This window comes from Dryas octopetala, chromosome 7 (assembly GCF_963921425.1).
Source record: "Dryas octopetala chromosome 7, drDryOcto1.1, whole genome shotgun sequence".
NCBI classification, from domain to species: domain Eukaryota; kingdom Viridiplantae; phylum Streptophyta; class Magnoliopsida; order Rosales; family Rosaceae; genus Dryas; species Dryas octopetala.
This window is the reverse complement of record NC_141372.1, coordinates 13,693,505-13,708,794: the sequence shown is the minus strand read 5'-3', so window position 1 is coordinate 13,708,794 and position 15,290 is coordinate 13,693,505. Positions and strand designations below refer to the sequence as shown.

The 15,290-nt window shown below is 32.2% G+C and overlaps 1 protein-coding gene across 1 annotated transcript; it reads right to left on the bottom strand.

The window, feature by feature from the left end:
• Window positions 1-1,649: 1,649 nt before the first annotated feature.
• On the bottom strand, window positions 1,650-6,885 carry LOC147279887 (uncharacterized). The gene is made up of 6 exons (XM_086252090.1): window positions 6,657-6,885; window positions 5,163-6,545; window positions 2,626-5,061; window positions 2,492-2,583; window positions 1,915-2,070; window positions 1,650-1,673 (listed from the first exon to the last, which is right to left on the bottom strand). Exons 1-6 carry the CDS (start codon window positions 6,883-6,885, stop codon window positions 1,650-1,652), a joined length of 4,320 nt encoding a protein of 1,439 aa, XP_086108216.1.
• Between the last annotated feature and the right edge of the window lie 8,405 nt (window positions 6,886-15,290).

Here is a 15,290-nt window from a genome sequence, read left to right as displayed (position 1 = left end):
AAACGTATTGAAATCGATATTAACTTAAGTGCCAGTTGTTTATAAGAGCTTATTATAACTTATTTAAATGATTAGTGATTAAAGGAATGCAATATAATTTGAATAGAGGAATGAAGTTAAGCTGAGAATTTTAGAATAATGTATAGAAAGATAATTTGATAGTGTTAGCAAAATTGAAATTGGTGACTGAAATTGTTAACATGTTCTAAATTGTTAGTAATTTAGGAAGTTTAATTATAAGGAATTTTTGTAATTAATTGATGGTAGGTTTAATATGATTATGGAATAAAAGAGCTATAAAATATGGAGTAAGGTTTTAAAAGAGAAGCGTAATTGTTGATTGGAACAAAAGGTATAAAAATGTTGCCCAATGTAATTGGATAAATGTGGATGCATGAAGTGTTTAAAATGCAGAGATACATACAAAGGTTAGGAAATGCTCTAAAAGTCTATAAAATGTGTAGTGAGTGTATTACATTTATATGAAAGTTCAAATTTGTTAATTTGTATAAATATACAATATAAATTAATTTGTAAATTGCACAGTTGATGCTGCCAACCATGGACAATGTATGGTGATGAAGCTAGAAAATTGTTGTGTCATCAATTTATAAATTGTAAATTTTTTAAATTTGGTTATTCATGGGTCAGTTTGGAACAAGGGAGCAGTTTGAAATAAATGAGGGGCATGCAATAGCAAAACTGATTGTCGGAATGTAGATTGACAATGCACTAAATAAATAGAGTAGAAAGTAATCTCATCAGATGAATTTTTTTGTGTCATGGGTAGATTTGGAGTGAATTGTAATGAAGCGAACAAAAAGTATACTTGTCGTAGTCATAGATGATTTTGAAAATCTGATAGTACTGCAGATAATAAGCAAGTGAAAAAGTGAATTGTAGTTTAGTTGTGGACTAACCAATAAGCAAGTGAAAAAGCGAAATGCAGTTTTGTTTGCTTTAGTTGATAGTGTCTCTACAGCAGAAAAGTATTTAGAATGTTATCTAGCCTTCCTCTTTCATAAGGTGCTTTAGTTGGGTCTAGTTGAGATGAGTTATTTTTGTGTAGAATTGTTATGGCAAGAGTTAAAATTTGGAAAAGTTATTGTGATTCAGTTAGTGATTGGATTGTGATGTTGAAGTTGCATTATTGTCAGGTAGTATTATACATATATATTTATGATTGCTGAAATGATTGAGTTAATTTATACATGTGTATAGATATATATATATATATATGAGCCAAATTAATACTAAGGATATGATTAATAAGTAATAGAACTTGTTCGATAGATATATGTGATGGGTCAGGCTATATGAAACAATGCAAATAATTTGAATAAGTTAGTTATAGTTGTTAATGAAATTTGATAATGGTTTTGCAGACATGAGACAAAAATTGATGTAAGAAAATTTATTTTATTCATTGTAGCAAATTTAGTATGAATTGGATTAATCAGTAAAGTATGATAGATAGACTATAAATAGCATGTTTGGTTGGTTAAATTTTTGCGGGGCCATTTTATTGTAGTTGGTGTATTTTAATTATATGCTATCACAGCTAGGTAGATGATTAATTTATGTTTTGTAATATTAGTTGAGTTGATAGATAAATATAAACTAAATGAAACACAATTGTAAGTAAAATGCTAAGGTAGGTTTGCTATGATAATCTAGAAAAAGAAAAGTTCAACTGAATGTCATTAATGAAAGTGAAATAGAAAGAAAATGAATAACAAAGACAATTCATACAATGCATGGATAACAAACACTCATAACATACAGAAATGAAAAGTAAATATTGATGAAAGGATAACGAACGCAACATATATTAGATATTAATGACTGTAAATTAATGCATTTGAAAATGAAGAATAATATGAATAAATTAGTATAAGAAAAGGATTTTCTCACAATCGAATCCACCAACACACAGTGCAAGCCAGCAAACTGGTCTTGAGATGCATATGCCCTCGGTCTCCAAAGCCTGCAAATGCGGACCCTGATTTTTTTATTGTCTTCAAAAGGTATTAGATTGCGGATTGGAACCAGGCTCATTGTGCTGTAGATCTGCAAACATAAGATAATTGTCACTTAGAAAAAAAACAAAACAATGAAATGTTTCTAACAGTAGATATGTATGAATAAAATGAGATTATTTTATAATATATCCATAGTGTATTTAACCTGTTAAGAAAGGCTGGAGAACATCTTTGTACACTATGTTTTTAGCAAATTTATTTGGTGCCTCTCCATTATTTTCTATCATGATTTTCAGTTCTTGCCTAGATGTAACTCTAGACAATGCAACATAGAGTTGCCCATGAGTGAACACAGATTGTGGAAGATACAAACCAACTGTTTTCAGAGATTGTCCTTGACTTTTATTTATTGTCATTGCATAACATGACCTGATTGGAAACTGACGTCTTTTAAAAATGAAAGGCCATTTTTTTTCGGTGGCAGAAAGAATAATTCTAGGTATGAATACCTTGTGGCCAATGTTATTACCAGTGACAATTTTTGCTTCAATGGCTCTATCAAGCATTTGAGTAATGACTAATCTTGTTCCATTACAAAGCCCTGAAGATTGATTTAAATTTCTTAACAACATGATAGACATACCTATTTTTAATGTCAAAATGTGTGGAGGCAGACCACTAAATTCAAGTTGGTTAAGAAATTCTACAGGATACATTAGACTAAGATTTTCAAAATTGCTAGATGATGAGCATAAAGAATCTGAACTCATATAAGTCCGATGAGTTCCAGGTACTAAATTGATGACAAAATCGTTTATTTCTGTAACTGTTGAATTTCTAGGAGTAATTATGGCGCGCTCTCTTAGATAAGCAATGTTTTCAAAATTGCTGTCAAAATTTGGGTATGCAGCCAAGAAAATTGAATGGATGGGATTTTTAGATGGCTGAATGAGCAAATCTTCAGGGATTTCTATCCAAGACGCTTCTTCATCATTTAAATCATCTATATCATTCATTTGACCATCTCCAATTTTAAGAATCCAGCTGGCAAAATCTGCTATTCTTTGCTTTTCATTAATGTCTAAATATTTTTTTGACAATCTCATATTTTGCCTCAAACAAAAAATTTTAAAGCAAGGCCATAAGTAAGAGTTATTAAGACAGGCATCCACTATTTCCTCTCTTGTTCCCCCTGGAATTACTGGCAAAATTTGTCTAAAATCACCTCCTAACAAAACAGGTTTTCCACCAAATGGTTTGGTATTACATGAATTATGTATTTCTGATAAGATATCACACAATAATTTGTCTAATGCCTCAAAACAATATCTATGATTCATCGGTGCTTCATCCCAAATAATTAAATCAGCTTTTTGAATTAATTTGGCAAGATGTGTTCCTTTTTTGATTTGGCATATAGAAGAATCTGTAACATTCAATGGAATTTTAAATCTAGAATGGGCTGTTCTACCTCCTGGTAATAATAAAGATGCTATTCCTGATGATGCAACAGCCAAAACAATTTTGCTCTCAGATCTAAGCTTGGTTATAATTGTGTGCCACAAAAAAGTTTTGCCAGTTCCTCCATGTCCATAAACAAAAAATAAGCCTGGTTTTTTTTTATTCACAGCAGCTATGACAGAATCGTAGATATTTCTTTGTTCTGTGTTTAGTTGTGAGATTAAGCTCAAGCATTCACTTTGTAATTCATGAATATTATAATCTAGCTCTTCTCTCAAAAGTTTATTTTTTATTTCTAACATCTTATTTTCATCAGGCAGTGGAAGATTATGATTTTTTAAAGAGCTAGATGATGCATTAAAAAGCTGTTCTAATTCATACAGAAGAGAATTTTTGAGCTCACACTGTGGCACAATTAGATTTGGCATGTCAAAAGTTTTTCTAACTTTGTACAAAATATCCTCAGACATACTTTGCCAATGAGTATCCAAAAGTAGTTTAGGATTGGCCACATCACAAAACAAAATGATTGTAACAAATAGCTGTCTTAATTCAGAGCATGTTGCTGTACTAATAACATCTCCTAAGGCTTGAAGCCATTCTTTGTCATCACCTAATAAACCTAAAGATTGGCATGCAGATTGATATGACAAATGTTGAATGCCGTTAACAGTTTTGATATCATTGAAGTTTAAGGCACCTTTTTGCAAATTCAAAAGCATCCTTAGATAATACAATTCACCAGATGCAGGATGAACATAAGCAATTCTACCTAAAGATGTTCCTCTTTGCCTAGGTTTCCAAATTTTATTGCGAGAATCCCACACAAATTTTGAAGGGAATTCTGCATAACATATATTTCGTGCTTGAGGATAATTTTTATTTGCTTCAAACCAACTTGTAAGCATTGTCATTTGAACACTTTCTCGATTAACTACGGACTCAAGTGATTGATCAGCGCTAAAAACAACATTTTGCTCTAAAGGCAAATGTATTGGCAATCGCTCGACAGCAGGTTCCCTAAGATGAATAGGGTATTGAAACAATCTCCAAACAGCTTCATACGGAGATATGTACCTACAATTTAGATAGGCTAGGATTTCATCTTTTGGTTTATTTTCAAGAACAACTCTAGCTCTATCTGAACCCTTGCTTATATACTTAAAAAGATACTTTATGAGCATTGATTGACAACATGATTCAACATTGATATGAGCATTGTACCTTAATAATAATTCTGAGTTATAAGGAACTACAAATCTGTTGTCAATTTTAATTCCATTTTTGAAAACAAATTTGTTTGGATTTTCACGACGCCTATACACAGGAAAGCCATCTGTCTCCAAAACTGTTTCGCTCTTATACTGCTTTGGGAAAAACTTGGAACATTTACCTCCTCGCATGCAAGGAGATTCAAAATTCAATTCTCCACAGGGACCATGAATCATAAATTGATTCACAATATTGTAAAGAGTTGGATGCACAGTTTTATCCGGTATTTCGGCAGAAATTATGCTATTTAAATCTACTGGCAAAGTGCACTTATATTGCTGTTCTAACCAAACTAACAAATGAGAGTGAGGCAATCCTCTTTTCTGAAACTCAATTGCGCAGATTTCTGTTTGCAATAATTTCAAAAAATATAAGTGTAATTAGTTTGATTATCATGAAAAACCAAATAACTAATTAAAAGAAGCTTCCTAGGTTTGTAAATTGTACCTGCCACAGTGTCTCCGAAAGGTTTACCTGATTTGATATAATTAATCATATCACTTAGTTTCATTTTGAACACCCTCGAAATAATATCAGGTCTATCTTCTGGTTTGTAGCCAGGCTTTCTATCCAATTCTCTAACAATTTCAGGCCATTTTACATTGCAAGTAAATGTAATGAATAGGTCAGGATTTCCATATTTTCTACAAATTGCCATAGCATCTTGGTAGTTATTTATCATGTTTCTAGGACTTCCAGTATATGAACTTGGCAATATTATTTTTTGACCTATATCATTTGCATTTTTATCACCTTTTGAAACAGCATCATAAATGCCTTTAAATATCTCACTTCTCAAAACTTTTTGGTTTTTTCGAATATAATCTAATCTGTCTTCCTCAAGTGTTGCATAAGCATCTACCAAAAATTGTTGAAATAATCTTCCACCCTTTAACAATGTACTGAACTCAAGTTCTCTTTCTTGAATTTGATAAGCGATAAAAGCTCTCATAGGCACTCTACCTCTTTTCATTTGATGATTTTTTAAGATATTATTCCATTTCATGTCAGGCCTATAACCATCTTCACCGTAGGGAAAGAGAATAGGATATTGTAAAGACATGAATTTTGGGTGTAATTTTGTTATCCTTTTCAATTCTCCACCTTGCAATTCAATTATTATATCTCTATTTGAATCAAAAAGTCCTATATCTCCCACAATTAGACCACCAATTTCATCACATGTTGGCTGTTCATATTGTTTGGTGTCATTTGGCTGCCTAGCTAACAATTTGATTCTGACATTAGAAAGACAGTTTTCTTCAAATTTGTCCCTCATTGTGCGGAAAAATTTAACCAATTCATTTGATTCGTCAAACATCCTGATGAGATTTTTAACAATATTGTCATCCAACTTTTGATTAGTTTGAAGACGGTTAACAGCACTAAGGCGATTAATTACTTCATTATTTGTATCATAAACATAAAGTTGGGCAAATTTTGGACATTCTCCTTCAGGTGGTACTAATGAACCGATTAGATGATGAACTTGACCACTAATTTTAAAGATGTAAGGGCCTGGTCTATTGTTAATGGAACTATCAACTTTGGCTCCCATTGAAGTGAATGCAAACATAGAATTATATGCTCTAATGTTCTCCCTAAATGCCAAGCTTGACTGCCCTTTAGCAGGATTAAGTAAAGTGTCTAAAAAAGGGGGTGTTGGCTTGACAATTGGAAGTTTGACCTTTCCTTCTTGACAACAAAGAGTGAATCGAGGCTCATTCTTTTTAGATTTTCTTAGAATAGATTCATTTAACCAAAATAGTGCATTACAATAAATGCACTTATAATTCTTATCTCCAAAATCAACATATTCGTGAACAGTGCCTAAAAAAAATGACACACAGAAAAGAGGGGAAAATCAGAATTATAAACTATGACTAATATATCAACAATCTTGAAATTGGAAAGAAAATTCGAACAAAAAAGAAAACATACTTTGTCTCTGCTTATGATAATGTGCCTGACCCCTATTCATGTGATTTGAACTATCTTCAATAGGTATGGAAATCGAAGCTCCAATAGCCAAATCAAAGTGACTTTGATTAGAGACTAAAACATGAGAATCAGAAATGATTGAGGAACTGGAAACTCCAGTACCAGAATCGAAATGACTTTCATCAGAGATGAAAGCATTAGAATCAGAATCCACTTGATCTAGAAGCATTTGATATGTGCTTGTTTCAAGTGCATTTACATAGCTAGACAATCCAGTATCAGCAGTTTTTTGTCTTTTATTCTGAGTTATTTGTTTTTTTTTATAGGCACTGCTACAATCAGTATCACATACTTGTTTGCTAGCTATTTCAATGCTACTTGATATATTGGAACTATGGCTTTGTTCTATTATTAAAGTTCTATCACGCACCCTAGGCTTTTTAAGCATTGCATTCAAAAAAATTTTGGAAGCAGTAGATTGATGGCTGGAAAAAAAAAATGTATGAATATATAACAGTATCTGTAAATTATACATTACTTGTAAAAATAAGAGATGCACATTGTAATGATACTGCAAATAAAATATTTAGAAAAAAGATTAAACAGATACTTACCTTTTGCTTAATGCGCAGAACTGTAAGAAAAGCAGGAAAGGAATTCCTACAAAGCAGAAATTTGACAACTTTAAGAGTGAATTTTTTTTTTATAAATGATAATTTCTTATTCTTAAATTATTTGATACTCAGTTTGATCACTGGTATTTTTTTTATGCCATAAATTAAATTGATATTTGCAAAGAACAGGTTGTATAAATGTTTAAATGAGCAAGTAAAAAAAAGTTTTTGTTACAATGGACAGAGAATATGAGGAGTTTGGACTTTGGAAACACTGGATCAGACAAACGTTTGACATGAAGCAAAGACCTTACGATGACATTGAGATTAATGAAAAATTTTGGGAGGACTTTCACATGCATCCATGAAAAAAGTGTGATAGAGTGATGAAATTTGATGCAAGACATTTGCGTATTGACTTTTAAATTTCAGTGACTCACATGATACTAATTAATATTTGTTCATATTAGCAATGTTCATCAAAATTACCAAGTTCATTTTTTTGTTTTTTTGAAGCTCACTGAACACTGGAATTGAAAATGAGGAATTGAAAGATATTTAATAAAAACTCACCTATTGCTTGATAGAGTTAGAAACACCAAGAAAACAATCTCACCACAGCCTTTGCACTGTAAACACAACAACATCCACAGAATAAATTATCCTTTTAGTTAAAATTGTAAAATTCATATTTTAAAAACACACTCACAATATTAGTACAAAGAATTAAGAACCATCATACTGATCTTTGACATTTTGATGAAATAAAAAATTCACCAAACAATTGAAACATATTTGATAGAAATTGACCTGCTGCCTAAAAAAATTAAATAGATTGGTAAACAATTTGAACAAATGTTTTCTAACAATAAGATATTTGTTTGCCTACTTCGAAGATGAAGCATATATAGTTATAACCAACGCTTCAAGGGATCAAACTAATTGAAATTTGTAGTTATATCTATAATGCAGAGAATATCCACCATCAAACAATGTTATTCTTGCTTATGTGATCAATGATTTAAGAAATACAATATATTTATGTGTTTATTAACTTTATTCTTTAGAAAGAAACTTGGTAAAAGCAGAAATAATATATAATGGATTCATAAAATTTTGGGTTGCTGCCTGACATACATAGTTATCTGATTAACTGATTTATGTACTTTCAAAAGCAGCCTTACATATAACCTGGAATTGAAAATGGATTGAAGCAATTGAAATTTGTAGCGCCAAATTAAATACCTTGGTCTATATATCAGTATATAGTAAAAGTGTTAAAACCGATATCTTCAAAAGAATTTTACAGTAATGACAACATTATTTATAGGCTGTGTACAAAATAAATGGCCTCTTGCACATTTTAAACATTTTCCAGATCTGCAATAACACGCAGGCATTTATTTATGATTTTATAGTACCATGGAGTAGAAAATGATGTACACCTCCTAAATGTCAGCAAAAACATAGAGGCATGCTAAAAACCCAGTTCATACAACCATATATATGCATAAGGTAACAGAAGTTAACTCAATACATAATCATAGATTAATTTCTTAGAGTGAAATAACACATCAACCAATACTAAGGGTGATTCATTGAATTGTTTTACAGATGAATGTGCATGTACATCTTTAAAAAGTATTCAATAGAAACCAACCTCTCGCCTAAGAGAATTCCTTAAAGTTGAGTTCAATGGTGACCGCTGCAAAAGCACGACAATAGTACCTATGAAACATAATAGCACCAAATAAATAAAAAAATTCAAACCATAACAATATAAAAAGAAACTATCAAATTCTATTTTCCAAATTAGAAAATAAAGAGAACCTATGTCACAATTGATAAAAGCTCAATCAACAAACTTTGAAAAAATTGAATACTGATCTGAAAAAGAAAGTCAATAAAATGTATACAGTGATTAAAGATTGAATGAATCTAACCAAAGCTGCAGCGACCAAAAAAATTAATGCCACTTGTGAAGGCAAACAAAAAGCCATTGAATGATAGTTTTAACTTTTTTTTTAGGATAAATTTGAAACCAAATAAATTAACATAAATGTCTCAAAAATAGTAATTGAATTCCAGCTCCAAAAAATAATTTTGAGCAGAACTCCAAACTAATTTGTTTTGGTTTATTCAAATTGCTTAATAAGCATTTGTTTATATTTAAGGATTTCATATTTAAGGATAGAAATGTGATTGTTAGCTTCCATAGCATTGTCTCTATTTGAAGGAAAACGTAAGTATGGAACTCTTCAGGTATGTTAACTGTGAAATAATAATACTATGAAGATATGATTGATCTTGTTAAACCATCAAAATTGGTTATGTATGTGTTAGGTAGTTGATGCACTTAACATCATACACAAACTAATCCAGGGCTGGTTTACAATAGTTGATTGTACATGCATTTCATAACAATGAAGATATCTAGTGAAATGGGTTTATGACTGTTAAAATTAATTGCTAGCTTCTATGAACGTTGAGTTGCAGCTGAAGTTATGTCATTATAAATATACATCATTAAAAATGAAGGAAACCTAAATTATTGAAACACACGAATATAAATTAATCAGGTATTACTATGCAATCATGCAATGAGTGCAAGACTTTTGTTTTCTTTGAGCTTGTTTTTTTTTTTTTATATATAAGAATGATTGAAGTGGAAAGAATTTATTGAGAACAATTGATAGGAACACACCAATTAAAATGGTTTAATCTATCTATGTAGATAAAAAGAAAGTACCTTTTGTGATGATACAAACCTCTCCAATATCTTTGCACTGATGAACGTACTACAAAATGACCATGAACATTAAATACAATATAAACTAAGATGTGGGGAAGTGATATGATGTCATACAGGGGACACCCTTTTGGTCAAATGTTCACTTGTGCGCAGATATAAGAATGAAAATAGACCCATAAATGGGAATAGTTTGGAAAATAGATAAACCATTGGTTGTCTCTAATAATGATACTGAAAAAAGAAGAGAAAAAAGTAACTCATTGATTCTCACCTTAATTACTGTATGAACAATTGGTACATTATGTCCCTAGACAAAAGTAAAAGATATATTAGGAGAAGTATAAACATAATAAAATACACACACACGCCAGTAGCATGACCCAAAAGGCAGTTGTAAATTATCACTGGATATGTAAAGCAGCACAAAACTAAGAAAGTGAATTTGATAGCGAAGATATTGCCTGGGTGCCATATATTGTGTGCGAAAAGATTTACTGTACTGATGAACCAAAAGAGACACAACCTCCAGAGTAAGAATTTTTCATGTAAAGGTTTGTCAATAAGTTCCAGCGAAAAGAAAAAATAATAATACACCCATGATAAAAGCCGAAACACACTAAATGACTCTCATAGAAATGGATTAAACAATAAGAACAAATTAAAATGAATGAACCACAGGAGGAATAGAAAGAAAAAAAAAAACCTATAGAACCAGGAAAATCATGAACAATGAACAATGATATTTTATAAAAGAAACGATAATTCTAAATAATAAAAAATGAAGATAAAACAAAACAAATGATAAATAATGAAGATAAAAGAAAACACTTGTAAATTTCTAAAAATATAGTCAAAGATAATCAAGGAAATCAAATAGACTAAATACATATATGAAGAGAAGGGTTTATGATGTGGATGAAATAAAGTATATGCATTTACTTCACTTCATCTGTTCAACCCCTTAACCCGTATACATTCAGTATACATTCATAAAACATAAATAAGTGATGGCGCATTATATGGGCCATCAAATTCCCATATGAACAAAAGGTATGTATCTGGAGGTTTAGATAAAAATAAAGTGATAGAAGAACAAAAGCAAAATAAATCAGACAATGAGTCATAGCACTCAACTCCATCGATATAACTGCATAGCAATAACATCAATTTGGAAGATAAACAAAAACTGATAACAAACAATCATGCAGCACAAACAAAATCAGTTAAAAAGAGAATTACCCAAGACAATCGAAAACTCACAAACCCCTGAGAGGTAATCACATTAACCCAGAAGAAATACAGAAAGCAAGGAAACAGTAGGACATAAATAAAACAGAGCCACTGTAATGGAAATTAGACTTATCTGTTGAAGAATTAGCGGACGGACAGATTCACCCATCGCAATGGCAAACACAAATCAACGATGATCGCAACGCCAGATCAGGATGAAACAGTGATTATCTCCTCGGATGCAGAGCCTGCAACATCTCTTATTATCAATCACCGTTTTTTTTTTTTTTAAAAGAAGAAATTTCTTTTAAAAACTTGTGGCACACCTTACCTCCAACGTCAATCAACGACATGATAGTCTGAACCCTTCACCCACCCCATTCGCGCGACGACGAAATGCAAATCTCGTTAGCAAACGCCTCTCTCGAATGCATCGTTCATCCACTTACAAAAGAATTGCATACTTGGAAACCGACCAGACCCAGAAAGCCAAAGCCAAATGGAGCAGAATTACCAAAAGGGGCAGGCCCAATTGGATAATTACAGAGCGGCAATCAGACAAAAAAAGATGAAATATGCGAGAGAACCATGGTCAAATGGCAGCAATCGTAAATAAATGGAAAACCAAAGGGCAGAAACTGCGAAACCGTGAAAAGACGAAAAAAGGGCAAACTTAGCCAGAAAATTACAACCCCCACCAACAGAGGAAAAAAACCCCAAGGGCCAAATAGACCTTTCCCTCACAGCCAGAAACCAAAAAGCAAACGGGGCAGAATTACCAAAAGGGGCAGGGCCAATTCAATAACTGCACAGTGGCAATTAGATCAAAAAATAATTTATATGTGAGAGAACCATGAAGAAATGGCAGGAACCGTAAAAAAACGGAAAAGAAAAGGGCAAAAACCACGAAACCGTGAAAAGACGAAAAAAGGGCAAACTTACCCCGAATATTACAACCCCCACCAACACAGCAAAAGAAACTGAAGGGCCAAACAGACCTTTCCAGCTACAGGCTATCTATAGTAACGCCAATCTGCGCGTTTAGTATATATAGAATTTGTTTACCGGATATCTAGAGATCTTGATTTGGGCGTTTGGTGACGGATGGTTTTGTACTAAGTCATAAGTTCCACTACTTTATAATGTGTAGGCTGAAACATATTATCTTGTTTTAACTTTTAAGCTTCTTCCCCTTCGTCCAAAAAAAAGGCCTCTTGCCTGTGGACTCTTTAGTGTTAGTCTTGTTTGTTGTTTGACTCCCCTCAGTACCAAAAAAAAAAAAAAAAAATGAAGAGGGTCTTCTGAATGAATGTACCTCCAAATGCCTCTATAAACAGAAACCTCACCCCGAGCCCCCACAAAGAAAGGGGGCTTCAAAATGTACCTACCTTACTCCCCTTGATTTTTTTTGGCTTTACCTCAACAGCACAAAAAAGAAGGCTTATTATATATGTTGCCCTGAAACTTTACTTGTCTCACATCTCCCAATGAAACTATTTCTCATGCTTCCACTTAACCTAATTCCATCAACATTGTCTAAACCACCATTTGAAAAGCTGAGTTGGCGTTTACGAGGCAAGGAAAAATGATCATTTGGACACGATTGACCACTCAGACACCCTTGTGTGCCACGTACATCATCTGGTCCACTCAGCATTCCCGCCCATTCCCTTCTCATTTCCCTCCATCAGCTGAATAAAAGCTTATGTTTGCCCCATTATTTTCATGCCATAAAAATTCTTGGGAAAATTTGAGAAAAATGATTTCAACTTGTGTGTCGGATCCAAATCAGGACTTTCCCTTCAAAAGTGCATTTGTTAGAACTATTACTTGACTTAAACATCAAATAAGGCTATTCCATCAAATCTGTTAACATTTTCCGTTAAAAATATTAAAAAAAAATTTCTCACTATTAAAATATTTGTAAAAATATAAAAAATAACACTAAAAGAAGAAAATTAATAAAAAATAAAAAAACTAAAAGAAGAAAAAATAAAAACAAATTTAAGAAGAAAAAAAATTAAAAAACTAACTAATAGAAGAAAAAAAATGGCGTAACTAAAAAAAAAAAAAAGGGGGGGAGGAGCAGACTCCCACCCCACCCCACCCCACCTCTCTCTCTCTCTCTGTTATTTTTTCTTCTTTTAGTCTTTTAATTTTTTTTTTTAATTTTTCCATTTTTAAGTTTTTCATTTTTTATTAATTTTCTTCTTTTAGTGTTATTTTTTTTTTGTTTTTATAAATATTTTAATATTTTAAACGAAAAGTATTAACGGATTTGACGGAATAGTCTCATTTGAGGCTTAAAAAAAGTAGTAGTTCTAATGGATACACTTTTGAAGGAAGAGTCTTGATCTGGCTTCGACATCTAAGTTGAAGTCTTTTTTCTCAAAATATTTCGAAAATTATTTCTCATCTTTGACCTCTGATTGCATCCATTGAAGGTGAACCATGAACACTAGCCAAAGCTACCTGAGCTAGCAAGGCATAACCCATAATGAAGATGTCGAAGGGGAATCACCTATCTGTAACCTATCTAGGGGTAGCTATTAAGTTTTTTTTATTTTTTTTTTATTATTAGTTTTTTATCTATGATTGACTTGATTGAGAAACAAAGGTTGTGAATTTTTTGCTTGCCTCGATCCTGAAATGTGCCAGCTTTCCAAGATTGTGATACCTAGGTTGTTGAGAAATATTGGGATGGATGCTCAAGCTGCAAGGGAAAGCAAGAGAAAAGTGTTTGTGCTTTGGGATTTTTCATTTTATTCATGGGGATTATGTTGAAGCTATAATAGGGTGCTGGTCCTTGATGTTTTGGTTAGTTGGACTGATGATGTAGGTTTGATCAATGTGCAAAGAAAAATGTATGGTGTTGTCTTAAATCAATGTGTAGATCATGAAATTCCCTTTTCTTGAATTGCTTTTGTCAATCTGATGATGTTGTCTAATGCACTCGTGCTATTAATAATGAATCCCTATTATGAACCTTGTTACTTAAGCAAGCAATTTTGTTGAATTTTAAAGGATATAATTTCTCCATGAGGTTGATAATAATTAATGTGATCTCATACTCTCAGGTCATCCAACAAATCAGATATCGCAATGACAAATAAAAACTATGCAATACATTGCAATAAAAAACAATACAGCTTCCACACGCTTTAATATTTACAAGCATAATGCACGCAATAAAAGGGTCTCTAGCAGAATGTGAGTTTTCCTCACCTGAATTCCAAAGCTTGGTCTGATCCCACAAGTGCAAATCTAACTTACAGTTCTTTGTCATTCACTAGGTTCTCTCTTCGAGAAACTGGAATTCCTCATCCGACAATATTTACAATGTTAAAAACTATCTTCGGCTTCAAGTAGCCTCGTGATTTTACCAGAGTTATGTCTGGTTTATTGAACTAGCGTAGCTTAGGTTTGGCACTAACGTAGTTGCTAAGCTCCTTAGAGTCCAAGTCTGGGTTTGACTTACCTCGTTAGGTCAAGTCAATCCATGACTTTCCCAGAAACCTAGTAATTAACGGTTTAGCTTCTAGGACCTAAGGCTAGGGTTTCTACTTAAGTCCAATTTTAGATTAGGTTGAGGAGGATGATCAAATATGAACCTACAATGTGACCAGATCAGTGCTTGGGAAAACTAAGGGAGCTTTGACTCAGTACCCAACGCCGCACCCATATGCTCATGGACTAACCATAGTCATCACGTCGTTTGGTAATTACCACTAATATATGGATTTAGATCCTCTCCTTAAAGAGGTTAGTAGAGGATCCAGATCCCATTAATATGACATCAATATTTAATTAAGTTGATTCAATTAAGGTTTTAAGAATGATTAATTAATTTTAACTAAGCGTGATTAAATAATTTGGAAAAAAAATTTAAGGGGTGTACTCAATTCAGACTTTTATTAACTTTTGTTAAATTAAAAAATCATGAGGTACTCAATCAAGACTTTTTTATAGACTTTTAAAAAGTCTATAAAAGTCAGGGAATACTCAATGAAGATTTTTTAAAAGTTTATGAAAGTCATA